Raw genomic sequence first — 15,885 nt, 5'->3', positions numbered from 1 at the left:
TTCAGAATTCCGTTCTTTGGCATCTTTTATCCATCCTAGGAAGATTTATCTTGTCCTTTTAGTCTATGGGGTGCCACCTATCTTTACCCTGAACTTTTTGAAATCTCTTAATTGTTGTCCAGATAAATTGGATATCATTTTATCTAGGAACTGGAAGTTAAGTTGACTTTACTTTTTTATTGATAGTGGATTTGGGAATCTCTTTATTTAAAACAGCTCTCTCCTGTAAGCCCAGCTCTCTCCTTTTCAACCTTTATTCACTAATTTTCATCTGATTGTTACAGTTCCCCTACTCCAGTTTGTTCAAAATTTCTATTTTCTGTTAATGTCTTTTTTTGGGTGGTGGCATTGTTTCAAAATGCATTTATCAGGAATGTGTGCTGAGTGGCAGAATTGGCCTTATGTCTCAACAGTCAATATTATCTTCTCTTCAAATTACCAGATGTTTACTTATTTTCGCATACATATATCCTAATAGAATTTAACTTCCTTAAGGGGGGGAGGAGAGACTATTTGGTTTTTGTCTTTGTATGCCTGTTTGCTGATGTCTACACAGTAGACATTTAATAAATGTGTTTAAGATGAATTGAATTAAATCAATGCTTCAATCTTCTTTTTCCTTGACTATGACCAGAGTGTTTATTTAGTGCTTTTGTACACCCCTGACAAGCCTAAGGCAAAACTGAAAATAAGCAGGAAATACAAGTAAGGAACAAAGATACATATATATATATATATATATATATACATTTATGTGTGTGTGTGTGTGTGTGTGTGTGTGTATATATGCATAAAATGTTAGGGATAACGTTAGGGATGGGTACAGAGCTATCAACAGTGTCTGTAAGTGACATAGGCTACCTGTCCTTCCTCAGACTTTTATGAAGACCAGTATAAGAAAGGTTGCCACTTACAGAGATTTACTCCCAAAGTGATATAGAACATTGTTACTTTACTCTTGTTATTTTATTTTAAAATTGTTACCCTATTCCTTCCCCCGTAGTGGGGTTGGGGTGGAGTCATGTTCTTTCTTCGTGTTCTAGTAATGGTCTAATTCTCATTCTTCTTTCTGTAAGCCTATTTCCTATTTCCCCCAACCCACCCACCTCAATCCAGCACAGTGATCTTCTCGAATTATTGGATGAGGTATAAATTTAACAAGATAAAATTTAATAGAGGTAAATGTAAAGTATTTTACTTAGGTTCAAAAACTTAACTGCGTATATACATTACTAATATTATTATAAATTAGACTATCATAAGTGGTCAGGAGGCATATATAATACATAATATATTTACATTATAAATATGCCTATATGCACACATATGCTTATCTAAATAGATAGCTGGACAGATATAGATGGATAAGTAACACTTCATGAGAAAAGAACCCTGCTGTTTGAAGAGAGATTTCCAGATCTTCCACTCCAGGTAGGGAACCTGTGGCCTCGAGGACACATGTTCCCCAATTCTGTCTTACCCCATTCTTCTAGTATCTTCCCTTTGAGATTACCTACCATTTACACTATGTACATATACACATACATATGTATATATATATTTATATATATCATACTTGTTCATATATTGTCTCTGCCATTAGAATGGGAGTCTTGTTGAGGGCGGGAACTGCGTTTTTTGACTTTCTCTCATAGTGCTCAGAGTAGTACCTAGCATGCATAGTAGGCACTTAATAAATGCTTATTGACTGACTGACTAGGGGTTTTAGTAGACTAAGTTCAGATTAATTAATTAAGTAGTTAATAAAATAAAGGCATTTATTAAGCATTTACTTTGTGCACAGCACAATGCTAAGTGTTGGGGCTACAAATAGAAAAGCAAGGCAATCCTTGTTCTCAAGGAACTCACATATCCAATGCAGAAAGGCAAGACATATAGAAATTTGTAGCTGCAAGTCAGGTGGGAAGACCCAGAGTCCCTCAGTTAGTGTGCATTGACAAAACAGATGGTAATGCATCTTTTTAATGTCTTTCTACTGAATCAACAGTGGTATTTTTTTTAAAATCTAAGATACTGTGCTAAGTTAATAAAGGAATATTAACTAGAATGAGAGAGGTTAAAAGTATCTCTGGAGTACACTGAGCAAACCACTTCTGGAGTATTTTTTCTTTTTTCTTTTTTTTGAAAGCGTTACATTATACAAAGGGCTAGTATGTATCTGGAAGAAAGGATTCAGTTTTTGAGTTGACTAGAAACCATCCCATATATGAGAATTGGCTGAAGGAGCTAGGAGTATATAGAAGAGACTTGGGAATGTTACATTAATACTTGAAGCCTCGTCATGTAGAGAAGGGATTGTCCCTTGTTGGCTTTAGGCCCATAGGGCAGAACTAGTAACAATGAACTGAAAGAAGCAGATTTGCAATAAAATAAAGAAAATCTTTTTTAGCTGTTAGAATTGTTCAGGAGTGGAATGAGAGGATGGATGACTCATTGGCAAAGTACAGAGGACTTACTCTTCCAATACTCATTGCGCTAGTATGCTCTGAGGCCCCTTTCAGCCAAGTCCTTTGAGTCTAAAAGGGACAGCCTCTCTCTGATAGTAACGAGATCAGGAAACAGTTGAGGAAACATTGAACTAGAATCCACAAATTGGGGACACTTGAACCAACTATCATCTCCTCCAGAAGGAAATAACATAGTATTTTTGATTGTTACTAAGGACAGCCCTTTAAATCTCAGCACCTGCTGTAGACTCAGTACATGAACTAATTTTAATTTCCACAAAAGTCAGGCTGGACAGTTCTCTGCCAGATGATCATTGCTCACTGCAAGAACATCTTCACTGTTATCAGTTTCACTTACCTTCATAGAATTTCATCCCAATCTTAAAATAAGTTGCTTTTTTTTAGGCTTACATCTTATAAATCACATTATTAATCATAATCCTACTCTTTACATCCTTGTGGTTTACTTTTGTGCCTAGAATCAGGTCTGTTAAAACACACATATACACACATGTCATAAGTAATGATAAAAAAAAGAATTACATAGATTTTTCACCCTTATTAGCTTTAAACTAATCTTTTTTGAACAGGGTCTGGTTTCCTAGCTTCCTGTGAAGCTTTTCTACATTAGGAGCTTACGGTTCCTAAAATTAGTCTGGATGTCACCATCTATATAGGGTCTGCATACTTTCAGTATGGATTTGAGTAAAGAACAATATTTTCACTAACCACTGGGCCTTGTTCTTGCTTCACAACTTAAAAAAAATCTGAAATGTAACTGGATAGATTCTGTACAATCACAGAACATTGGAGCTAGAAGGAATCTTTGAGAAGAGGAAACTAAGTCTCAGAGAGATTGATATGCCTAGATCCTATAATTGACAGGTCATTGTAGCATCAGTTGAACTCATATCCTCTGATTCCAAGGCTAGCGTTCTTTCTCCAACATCTCAGCTATCTCTCAGATGTCAATTAAGGTTTATCAAGGTTACCCTTTCAGTGTGCCTGAGTGTGTGTGGAAGTTAATGAAATTCCTTATTATGTTGAAGTTTTGTGGATGATACCTAGGTCACAAAGGGAAAACAAAACAATGCTGTTTATCTACGTTCTCAAAGAAATTATTGCAGAAGGTTGCTTAATAACTGTCAGAAAGTACATGAAGGATTAATTCTTCTTAGTTTTCTTGAGTGCATACAGGTGTAGGTAACTACAGTCTCTCCCTCTATCTTCTCTTTAACTGGACAGAATATATGGAACTATTCTTTGGTCAACATACTAGTTCTGACAAAAATATTTGCTTGCATTTGAAAAGCCCAAGAGCCACTGAAGATGCTCTGTGCTTGATACAGTCTTTAAAACATTAAGCAGTGCCTCAAGTTGCCTTCTTCATATAATCATCCTTCCAAAGTACTGGCTGCCCTATGTAGGGCATGTGGGCAACGTAGAAGGTCTTAGTTTTCCTTGCTAATCTGCAGAAGAACTTTCAATTTACCTATCTTTATGAATTAGCTCTCTCTCCTTGAGAAGTGCCCTGTGCCTACAGTTAGTTCAGGTAGAACCTCTTCAAGACATCCTTTGTCCCATTTTACAAAGGAAAATAATGTACTTGGAGAGAGAGAAATATGGATTCAGTATGTTGTCAAGGTAACCGGCCTTACCATTTCCTCTACCTTGCAATTTAAATACCCCTGTGGAGCAGTACAGAGTTGGGCACAAGTACTACCTTAATGAGGAAGAGTAATTGGATAGGAATAGCAGTAATGTATATCCTAATGAGTTGGTTTTCCTGCTATCTTTGTTTAATTGAAAGGGTTGCTGGATGTGGAACAACAACACAACTGTCAGCCTATAAGGTGGAACCCCCACAATTTGCTTCTTGGCCCTGACAGCTATGATCTCATTCTTTCCTCTCCAGTTTGATAATTCGTTTGTGTTAAATTTACTGAATGGAGGACAGGATGAGTGGCTGTAGGGATTGGCTTTGGTTAAAAAAAAAGTACCTAGAAAGTGTATGTTGAAGGGTCTGCTTTTGCTGTCAAGAAGCCATTCATTTATCATACCTGGAACTTAGTTTCCCTTGTCCACATGGAATATCTGAATCATTTGACCGAGTTGGTGAGGGAGACATGGATGGGGGGACAAGGATATCAAGAGAGTTTTGTTTACTTAAATTTGTGCATGTTTGTGGCATAATTATTTTTCTTCTATCTGTCAATTACCTGACAGTATCCTAGATTAATTTATCCTACAAGACGTGAGACCTGATTTGCTACTAAGTTTAATGGGAATTTTAAAGACCATATTTTAGCTAAATTTCTAGGTAGTGATTCAAAGTTGTGTTCCTTATAAGTTCTATTAATTATTCGGATCTGTGTTTATGACCTCTGCTTTAAAAATCTCAAACTCTGCCCTGAGACAGTGAAGTCATTTTCACATGTTCATTGTCTTAATCATGGTGAATTCTATGGCAATTTTGTTTTCATCATAAGTATTTGGACTGAGCTTCCTAGAAGTCTGTGATGAGAGAACAGCTTTTTTATTACAAAAACAAAATAGTTAATCACTTTAGAAACTTAATTGTTAAATATTTGGCAAATAGAGATACATGCAACAATATTTTAACTGTGTGTTGGGTTGGCACTGTGTTAGATTCTGGTAATAAAAAAGGGAAAATTCGTATATTCCTTCCCCTCAAGGAGCTTATATTCTGTTAGGGAGGAACAGCATGAAGTAAATAAATATATACAAAAGAATTTCTAGGGGTATCAATATTGGCTTCATTTAAGAAGTGGCCCTTGAGCTGATCCTTAGAAAAACCTAGAGATTCTACAAGGTAGACGTCTATAAGGAGAGAGTACCTTCTAGGTATGGAGGAAAGTCCATGCAAAGGTTTAGAGACTGTGGGAGAGAGTGTCGTATATGGAGAATAATTGGACAATTTTGGCTAGAATGTAGTTCATGAAAGAGAATAAAATTCAGTGAACTTGGGTAAGCCAGACTGTGAAGGACTTTAAATGCCAAATAGGAGTTTGTGTAGTTTATCCTAGAGAAAATTCACAACTGATGTTTTTTTGAGCAAGAGAATGACAGTCATACTTTAAGAACATCAATTTCATAGCTGTGTGGAAGATATAGTGGCGAAGGTAGAGCCTGGGGACCAGGACACCAGTTAGGAGGCTATTGTAATAGCCTAGGGATAGGTGTCAAGGACTTAAAACTAAGGTGTTGGCTTTTTAAGTAGAAGAAAGACTACAGATGTAAGAAATGTTGATTTCTCTATGTTGAAGTCTCTGTGAGACTCGGAGACTGATTGGAAATGGGAGGTGAGGAGACCGAAGAGAAGAGAGTAAATCCTACATGATTAGAAGGATGATGATGCCCTCCACAAAAGTAAGGATGAAAGACTGGTCTGTTTGCCTGTTAGTCATTTTAGTTCTAATGAGTTTATATTAAATAATGGAACAGAAGATGAAAGGAAGTTGAAATTTGCAATATACACGTAAATTAGATTAAAAATGAAATGTAACTGGATAGATGTAGAAATTAGATGTAAAAATGAAAATTTACCTCACTTTTTACCTTCTAGTAAAAATTAGGAAATCATAGGAAGTCCTGCTAATTTTTTTTTAAATCCAATTCTACAGGCGTTTATTAAGTGCTTGCATGGGTAAGATACTGTGCCAAAAACTATGAGATACAAAGGCAAAACAAAAACTGTGCCTGTGCTCAAAGACCTTACATTGCACATAAGGGCTATAAACATGAGAAGAAACTGAATGCAACATCAGCAAGAGATAGATTGCCTAGGCTGAACTCAAAAGTTAGAAGTATAAACTTGAATACTTCTGTCAGCTGCTTCCGTAGATCTCTGGTTTCAACCCAGTTTCCTCTGGTAATGCTAAGCTTGTGGCAATTAGCTTCTAAAGAATAGCTCTGTTTTCTGAGTAATGTTTTTGAAATCAACATCAATGAATTGTGCAGTTTTTTAAAAAAATGTATGAAGAAATCTTTCCATTCATAATTTGCTTTTCTTTGTGTGTCCATTTCTTATGTATAGCTCCTAAGGAAAAGGCACATAGGAAATGACATCGTTACCATTGTCTTCCAAGAGCCTGGAGCACTTCCTTTTACTCCAAAAAATATCCGATCTCAGTTTCAGCACGTCTTTGTTATTGTCAAGGTGCACAATCCTTGCACTGAAAATGTGTGTTATAGGTGAGTCTGTGTGCCTTAATTTATTTGGTTAGTTTGGTTTCTGTGTCGTGTTTTTCACCATCTGTTTCCCTTTATTCCCCCAAATTCTTACTTGGTTCCTAATTATAGATTCCTTTCTGTCATTTTTTGCACTTAAAAAAATAAAATATCTTAAGAGGAACACACCAAATTCCAAATCAAGTAATTTCCCCAAATACACATATGCCTCTTCTTTTTATCTTCTTGTGATTGTGCCTCTTGTTACTTCTTTTCCTCCTACTTTCAGCCCTTTAAAATATACGAAAGGGCCATTAATTAGGATAAACAACTGTACTGCAGTGATCATACATTACTCTGACATAAGACCGAGGATATGGGAAGCAACTCACTCTTCTTGAAAACTTCTGTATGATAGTTTGACACAAACTTAGAAGAGTCATCAAATTAAATACAAGACCAGGCAGCTTGTTCAGAGTCACAGACAAGATTTTATTGGTATAGCCCTGAGCAAAATTCAGTCTTACTCATCATTTCATGAAAAATGAATGATAAAATACTAGAGCATGCATTTTATAGCCTAAAAAAGGGACACAAACCCAAAATACCCAGAACTAGCCCCTAAATTACATGTAGGAAAAATACAGATTCTACCTAACAAACATTCATATTGATCACTTACAAAACAAATGCAACTTTACTCATATCATTGAAAAAATCTATAGTTTTCTTTGAAATTCAGTAGTTGTATCAATCCTTGACCTTGTTATGACATCATGTTTTCAAAGTTACATGAGCGGAGAGTGTGATAAGACATAATTTTAACCAAGAAATAATTTGTAAAGATCATCATACGTACCATGTTAAAAGTTACTCAAATGCTTTCATTCCACTACTACCCATTCTCCTCTATCAAAACCAAACACCTCTTCCAGCATTTCCACGATGATGAAAATGGAGAAATGACTAGTTTGGGGTTTGTTTGTTTGTTTTTTTCCAGAGATATTAATTGGCAACAGAAAGAGAAAAGCTGGAAAGAATGGTTCAGTCAGCCATCATTTGTTAGATACTGCCTGTGTGCTGGGTGTTATGCTAAGTGCTAGAGCTACACAGAAAAGCAAGACAGTCCCTGCTCTCAAGGAGCTCAGAGTCTAACGAGGGAGACAGTATGAAGCTATCTGTGTACAAAGAAGATATATACAGGATAAGTTGGACATAATAAACAGAGGGAAGGCATTGGCATTAAGGGCAATTTGGAAAGGCTTCTTGGGGCTGGAATTTGAAGGACCCTGAGTCAGAGATGAGGAAGGAGGAAGAGAATTGCAAGAATGGGGGACAGCCAATAAATTGCCTACAATAGAGAAATGGAGTAGCATTTTTGAGGAATAGCAAGGAAGGCAATGTCACTGGATCTCAAGGTATCTGGGCATGAATAAAGTATACGAAGACTGGAAAGGTAGGAGGGAGAAGGTTAAAAAGGGCTTTGAACACCAGAAGATTTTTATGTTTGCTCCTGGAGGTGGTAGAGATACACTGGACTGTGTTGTATTGAGTGACGTGGTCAGACCTGCACTTTAAGAAGATAGGTTTAACAACTAAGTGCAAAGAGAGACTTGACCAACCAAAAGGCTGGAAATTATAAGCATGCAGTTATTTGTTAAATGCTATTTGGACAAAATAGATGCTATTTTCGACTATTCCAAAACCGTAGCAACTTCTCATTAGCTACACAATAAAGTCAAAACACCTCACTGTGGCCTTCAAGGCCTTCCACAGTTTGGTCATAAAACATCCTTTCTCTCTCATGTTTTTTTCATTATATAAACCTCTCCTTTCACATGTCTCCATGGTTTCTTACCTCCATGTTTTTGCTCATTGCCATTCCTTCTCTGTATTTAAGCCCTTTATAATCCTACCATTTTTTTCAAAGTCTAATTCAAATACTGTCTCTTCTGTGACTCTTTTTTATGTCTTCCCACCAGGCTTGATCTCTCTGCATTGCCTTAACTTATTTGAATCATTCTTAGAACACATCATGTTCTTCCTTATATCGTAGTCATTTGTTTACATGTACAATTTCTTTCCATTCCCCCAGCCCAGCTAGATTTTAAATTCTTTGTAGGCAGGAGACCTCTCTACTCATCTTTGTAACTCATGCAGTTTATAGCATCAATAAATATTTGTTGTATTAACAACTATCATTGGTGATGTGAGGAGTACATTTTGGTAATATAGCATTTTACCCGTAAAATATATTACAGGGAAAATACAAGTATTTTATATTACAGATAAAATATTACATTATAGGTGAAATACCTCTAAGTTAATACAGCACCACCCACCACCTAACAGCCAACTGGTTTGCTAAATCTTCTGTCTCTAAAAGTTTCCTTCCACTTTCTTCCAAATTTGAAGACTATAGAACTATTCTTACTACTGAAGTGTTTTGTTTTCTTGTTAATATTTCTCCTAGTCAGCTTATGAATTATAGATGGCTGGGAAAAATATTTTTAGTTGATTTTTCTACTACCGTGAATTGAGATGTTTCCTTAGACTAGGCTTAATGGATGGTACAGATCTTTGATGGTAGAATCTATGCTTGTACAACCCAGGTTTAGGGGGGCAACTGCCCCAGCTTATCATCATGTTACTTGAAATGGCACATACTCTTTCAGGTTCCCATGGGTACTTCCAGTGATCAAACAAATGTGTTCCTTGTTAACTGTCCCCTAAAGTCCATACTTGAATTCCCAATCCCAAACCAACCAGTGTGTGTACTCACAATCTTTCTCCTTGACTCTGAGGCCTCATTTTACAGATAACAACCAGATTTGAAAGGGGTGGAACACTGAAAAGAATAACCTTCCTATTTTGAGTCACAAGTAAAGTAATCCTCAAGTAGCTTGGTTATCTTACTTGAATAGTTTTGATAGAGAACTTAAAACTGAAAATTTTGGTGTGCCCAGAAACTAGTAGAACAAGAGCTCGAGAGACAGATGGGCTAACTTGAAAATGAGTCTATGGAAAGCTTTGATTACTAACTTTCTTTTCTTTTCTATTTTTTCCTGCCCTACAGTGTTGGAGTTTCAAGATCAAAAGATGTACCACCATTTGGTCCACCGATTCCCAAAGGCGTGACTTTTCCAAAATCAGCAGTTTTTAGGGACTTCCTATTAGCCAAAGTGATCAATGCTGAAAATTCAGCCCACAAGTCAGAAAAGTTTCGCGCTATGGCCACTCGAACAAGGCAGGAATACTTGAAAGATCTGGCAGAAAACTTTGTTACTACAGCTACAGTGGATACCTCCGTCAAGTTCAGCTTCATTACATTAGGTGCAAAGAAAAAGGAGAAAGTAAAACCAAGGAAGGATGCTCATTTATACAGTGTTGGGGCTATCATGTGGAATGTCATAGCACGGGACTTTGGCCGGTCTGCAGACATTGAATGTCTCCTGGGAATCTCCAATGAGTTTATCATGTTGATTGAAAAGGAGACCAAGAACGTTGTATTCAACTGTTCCTGCAGAGATGTTATTGGATGGACATCTGGATTAATGAGCATCAAAGTGTTTTATGAAAGAGGAGAATGTATTCTTCTGTCTACAGTGGATAATTGTACTGATGATATAAGGGAAATTGTTCAGAGATTAGGAGTAAGTACATGTCATGATGGTGGTAGGCTTTTCGTCTTAATTCCTCCGGTACCAGAATCAGTCTTGACCAATCAGGGAATTCTCCCTGAACAAAATTTTTAGGACAAGGTGGTTACTATTTCTCGTAGAAGCAAAGCTGTCAAACGTTGTACCATTTTGAGCAGTTGCTGAGTAAATGGAGGCAGGGAGGGGCACAGCCCCATAAACTGATTGGACAAGACAGTTTTCTTGGTTCAAAATGATTCAGCTGGAACAACTGCCTTTGGTAATTTCTCATGAAAATTGTTATTTCTCTGGCTGTCAGACAGGGTGTCTGAAAAGAAAACGACACACACTCATTCAGATCTATCAGCCTCAACTCCAGCCAATGCAGTCTTGAATCAGGACAGTTCTGAAGGGGGCTGTGTGTGCCCTCAGCACCTCAGGGTATGGCAGGATGATCGTCACCTCTTTCATGCTAATCTAACTGAGGCTACAAATGAAATGAGGTTACTGATGTCAGCTCAATCTGTACTTAATTCTGGTCTCCACTAGGATGCAGTAGCATTTACCTAGTATAGTTTTCACGGAACCCCAAAAGTCACCGAGTCACTGGGTTCACGCTAATGTGGAAAAGAAAGAAAGGTGCAGATCCATCTTCCAACTTCAGCCATTAGAGGATCAATATTGTTTAGTCACTGTTCAGTGATTCACAGTGAATTGATTGTGGTGTTCCAGATTCTTCATAGCCCTATTTCATCTCTAGTGAGACCTGGAAAAGAACATCCTGCCATGCAACCCAAGACTAACATTTTGGGACTAATAAAATTTTTTCTGCATGCTTTTGGGATTAATTTTGGGCCTAACCTTCCAGTTATCACTTGGATCTCCAGAAAGACCCCCCCCCCCATTCTTATCTCCGAGTGCTAAGAGCAACTCTTAAGCTGCAAATACTCAAGCACCCAGACACTGCTCTTACTAAGACACTGTCCCCATGTGAATAAGGGACATTGTCAAATGAGACAAAAATAACTTGAAATAATCATGGTGTTTACCTTGAAATAGTAATAATAATTCATAGAGTTTGTTGAGCATGTTTCTCCCCCCCCCATTGTTCAGAAGACAGTCACGAGATGAAATTGTCATGATTTTTCCTTTGCAGTAGTAATTACAGTAGTACAATTTATTGAACAGCTTTTCTTCCAAAGAGCTCAAAATTTATTTTCACATTTATTCTCACCTCATCTGTATGTGTAGATCAACCACAAATTTCTTTCCAGGAAGTTCCTGGTATCCTCCTGCTTGGACCCCAGGACTTAATTCCTTTAATGTTTCGGGTTTTTAGATATCTAGAGAGTGAATGGCACAATATGGCACTTTGTGAAATGGTAGAGGGAAGGGAGTGAAGACTAGCTTCTATACTGAAGGACCCTGAAGCATCTCATCAACCTCCTTGAGGATTGCTGGTTGGTGTTTTGAGGGCTCAGCATGTCCGTATCTTCCATATGGGAATTATCTCAGGCCTGAGCTGAATCCCACTCAAAGAAATTTGAGGACTTTTGTGAACTCCCAAGCCACCCCATTTATCAGCAGTGAGGTCCTAGGAGATGCATTTTAGTCTAAAATACTCTTATTGCATATTAGAATCCTTTGGCCTGCCAGGGACTATCCTCTTCTTCCTTTGCTCCATATTCTGTGGATCTCTGGTAGGACTTTGGATTGACCCCAATATAAACCTGCATCATATGAGAAGTCCTGGGGATCTTAAACAGGTGCATCTTGTGTCCATATGTGTAATATTTCCTTCCTAATCACAGCCACTTAGATATTCTTTTGCCCTAGCTGATCATTCCTTGTCCCAGTCATTGGTGCCCAGTGGCTATAGTTATCTCTATAGAGTAGCGGGGAACGGATTATTTTACTCTCTTTTTATGCAGATCCATTTGTTGTACAGTGAGATAAGCACTGAATGGGAAATTAAGCAATCTCTGTCCTAGTTGGAACTCAGCCACTTACTGAGGGAGTGGACACTTAACCTTTTGGAAATTGCTTCCTCCGTTATAAAATGAGAGAATTGCACAAAATGATTTCTAAGATCCTGGCAGGCCTAAGTCTTTTTGTTTTGTTTTGTTTTGTTTTTGATCAAAAACAATTGAGATTTGGAAAAAACTTCATAGATTGTGTCTACACTGGTCATTTTGCAGATGAGAAAACCCAAAGCTGGGTTGGCGAAATGATTTCCCAAAGGACACAGAAGTGGGAAGCAATAGACCTAGAATTTGAGCTTGAGTCCTCACACTCCAAATCCAAAATTCCACAGCAAAATGAAAAATCCAAAATACAGGACTCTCAACACTACAGTCCCAACTTAGTTTGAAAATAATGTGCACTGTTGCCAGAGAAATATGAAACTACAATATACTTTCCCTCGTAGTGATGATGGGACATTTATTCACACTGACCCAAATGACTAAGATAATGGATAAATCCAACCTTTACCTTTAGGATAATAAAGGAAATTTGTTTGCTTAATGAGTTCCAACAGATTAGGTGGAGCCAAATTAGAAAAGCAATCACTGAGAAAGCTTTGAGATCTTTTCAAGAAAGAACAAGGGACTCATCTGGAAATTGTGCCAGTTACAGAGTCTTACTATGACTGTGTCTACCCACAGAAAGTAATTAATAGTCTCAGAGACTACTTTGACTACATCAATACGTATGCCTTACTCACAAATTCAACTACCTATTTATGTTTATCCAGCAGATCTATTTGTGTCCCACCTACTAGATTTAATGTATTATTAATCATTAAGTGACAATACTTTAAGAAGGTCTTAGAAAAGCATTCCTGTAAGTCAGTAAGTTGAAGTAGATGTTCAGAAGACTCATTGTTATTTCATGTACTAGTTATAAAAAAAGTTGCCCATCTGCTTTAAGACTTTCTCTTGCTATGCTCCATTTTTACCTAATTAAAGTATTCTGGTTTGGGTCTTGAGTAGAAATAGATTAATAATGACAGTAGAGAATGAAGTAATTGTTACTATGTGCTCCTTTGTTCAGTTCAAGAAATTTTAAAAAACCCTATAGGTATAATATTTCTCATGTCTAATTCCTATCCCCAAAGATATGTAGGTTTTCATTATGTAGACCAAGATCCAAACAGTTTAGGGGAGAGCGAATGTATAGCTATTCCTCTTCCTCATTTTTTCTTTTTTTTTCTTCTTCCTTTTTTCCCTTTCTCCTTTTCCCGTTCTTCTTTTATTCTTCTATCAGTCACAGAGAAATCTGGGTTTGAAAGACCCATTCCAGTTTCATTGCACAGAAATCCTTGTGTCCAAAAGTATAAAATATGAAGGAAATGGTTACTGTCCTGGACGTGATATATCTCATGTATATGTCTGAACTGCATATTCTTGCTGACAACACTAATCTCACCAACGCTTACCACCAGAGGGTTACAGTATAACACATCTACTCACTGTCCCCTGGACCCCATTTCATAGTTTTCTAGACTTCCTTCCTTGCTTGTGTGGGAGGGACATGCTATCTGGGAGCATAATAGATCAAAGTTTATGCTACCAGTTTGTTTGTAATATATATTGCATCAGGGAGAACTTGAAAATTAAAACAAGAAAAAATTTAAATTACCATGAATGTAGGTAATAGAAATTTGGGGCAGTGGTAACTGATGTTTATGTAGCACTTTAATGTCTTACAAACCATTTTTGCAGTGATGTCTTCCTAATAATCCTGTGATGTAGGGTGGGCAGGCAATATCTCCATTATAGAGATAAGAAACATAAGGCTCACAGATGGCCAGGGTCTTGCCTATAACCATTAGCTAGTAAGTTGGCAGAGCATAATCTGATCCCAGGTCTTTTGACTTCAAATGAAGCAGTCATGCCATTATGGTAACTATGGATAAGGAAAAAGAAGATGTGAAACTTAAGGGACATTGTGGAAAACTAAAATAGCAGACCTTGATAAACAATATGAGATCAAGAGAAGGGTTGAGATTTGACCTTATAGTTCCAGTAAGAGTGATAAAACTATATTAATTGTAAAGAAATGTTTCATTGGCACAGGAAGCCAAAGCACCTAATTTTTCATTGAAGATTGAGGCATTTATACAGTATTTGAGTGGAAACCTCCCATATGCAGATAGGAATATGAGGATCAGAAAGTAGCAGGGCTAGTAGGATCTTTTCAAAAGTCCTCTCTGTCTCTCTTGTTTCATATATACATATATATGTATATATATACACATATACATTATATATGTATGTATAAATATATAAATATAAATATATACACATATTTTATATATAAAATATACGTGTGTATATATGTGTTTGTATATATATGTGTATATACTATATACACACACACACGTATATGTATATGTATGTATGGGGTGATTGAGATTCTCTGAGGGACTAAGGCAGCTAGGTAACGCAATGGATAGAATGCCAGACCTGGAGTCAGGAAGATTCATCTTCCTGTGTTCAAATCTGACTTCAGACGCTTCCTAGCAAGTCATATAACCTTATTTGTCTCAGTTTCCTCATCTATAAAATGAGTTGGAGAAGGAAATGGCAAAGCACTTCAGTATCTTTGCCAAGAAGACCCCAAATGGGGTCCCGAAGAATCAGACATGACTGAAAACAACTGAACAGAAACAAGGAGAGATTAAAGAATAAATGGGAGACATGCAAAGGGGCTAGGATGAGCCTTTGCTAACAACAAGAATCAGTAGATGAGAGGAAAAGGAGAGAGTTTTCAGAGACCAGAAAGAATTAGAAGAGCACAGTACAGTTAAAAACCAAAAGGAGCATTTTCACCGTGATAGTGGTATTCAGTAATGTTGACCAATCAAGGAACTATGTGGTTAAATTTGTCTTTTCTCCTCTGTGCATCAGTATTTTGAGCTGTGAAATGAAGATAGTATTTTCCACTTTGAATCTAACATAACACTAGTGTCAAGAAATTTCTACATAGATGGTGTCAAGTGTTGAGACTCCTATAGTCTCAGGATTGTCACTCACATAGGGGCTTCACTAACTTGTAATTTTGGATATGTTGTCACCGGCCTCTGTGCATATTTTTCATTATATGGTCCTGTAAAAGCTTGTGTGATTGACTTCTTGTGGGGGCTCCATGAGAATAATTCTTCTCAATTTAAAATGGCATCATCGCATATTTTTAAAGGAGTGTATCACCATTAGAATTGCAATTGGTAGGGAAGGAATAAAGTGGAAGAATGTGGTTGAAGTACAGAATCTGTTCTGTGCCTTTGTCATGAGAGTATTGCAGATGTCTTTTATATTAGTTTGGTTTAAAGATAGGAATCTTCAGCCTTTTAAAATTCAGTCACTAACTAGGGGTAGCAATTCCTCTCCAGAGTTCTTTAATGCTGAAGCAGTCACTTCTAGGTGTGAGAAGGTGACTCATAATGTATAGAGGAGTGGTAACTATAGAAACAGCCAACGCAATGGTGGTACATGGAGCCCCTTTTCCACACCTGTTCATACAGATGTAGCTTTTATTAAAATAACTCAGTAGGCATTCAGAGCATGCCTCATGGAGATGTACTG

The 15,885-nt window shown here is 37.1% G+C and overlaps 1 protein-coding gene across 7 annotated transcripts in view; it reads left to right on the top strand.

Moving 5' to 3' along the window:
- The window catches only part of LOC114050137 (signal-induced proliferation-associated 1-like protein 2), a 257,408-nt gene that overhangs the window by 180,394 nt on the left and 61,129 nt on the right, over positions 1-15,885 (top strand). For all 7 annotated transcript variants that reach the window (XM_027871725.1, XM_027871723.1, XM_027871722.1 and 4 more), the window contains exons 8-9: positions 6,526-6,683; positions 9,736-10,312. In XM_027871725.1, coding sequence (XP_027727526.1) covers positions 6,526-6,683; positions 9,736-10,312 — 735 coding nt within the window. The remainder of the gene's footprint in view (positions 1-6,525; positions 6,684-9,735; positions 10,313-15,885) is intronic.

The sequence above is a fragment of the Vombatus ursinus genome, unplaced genomic scaffold (assembly GCF_900497805.2).
Source record: "Vombatus ursinus unplaced genomic scaffold, bare-nosed wombat genome assembly UNPS02014798.1, whole genome shotgun sequence".
In the NCBI taxonomy this organism is placed as follows: Eukaryota; Metazoa; Chordata; class Mammalia; order Diprotodontia; family Vombatidae; genus Vombatus; species Vombatus ursinus.
Note: the sequence above shows the minus strand (reverse complement) of the source record. Positions and strands in the feature narration are given on the sequence as shown.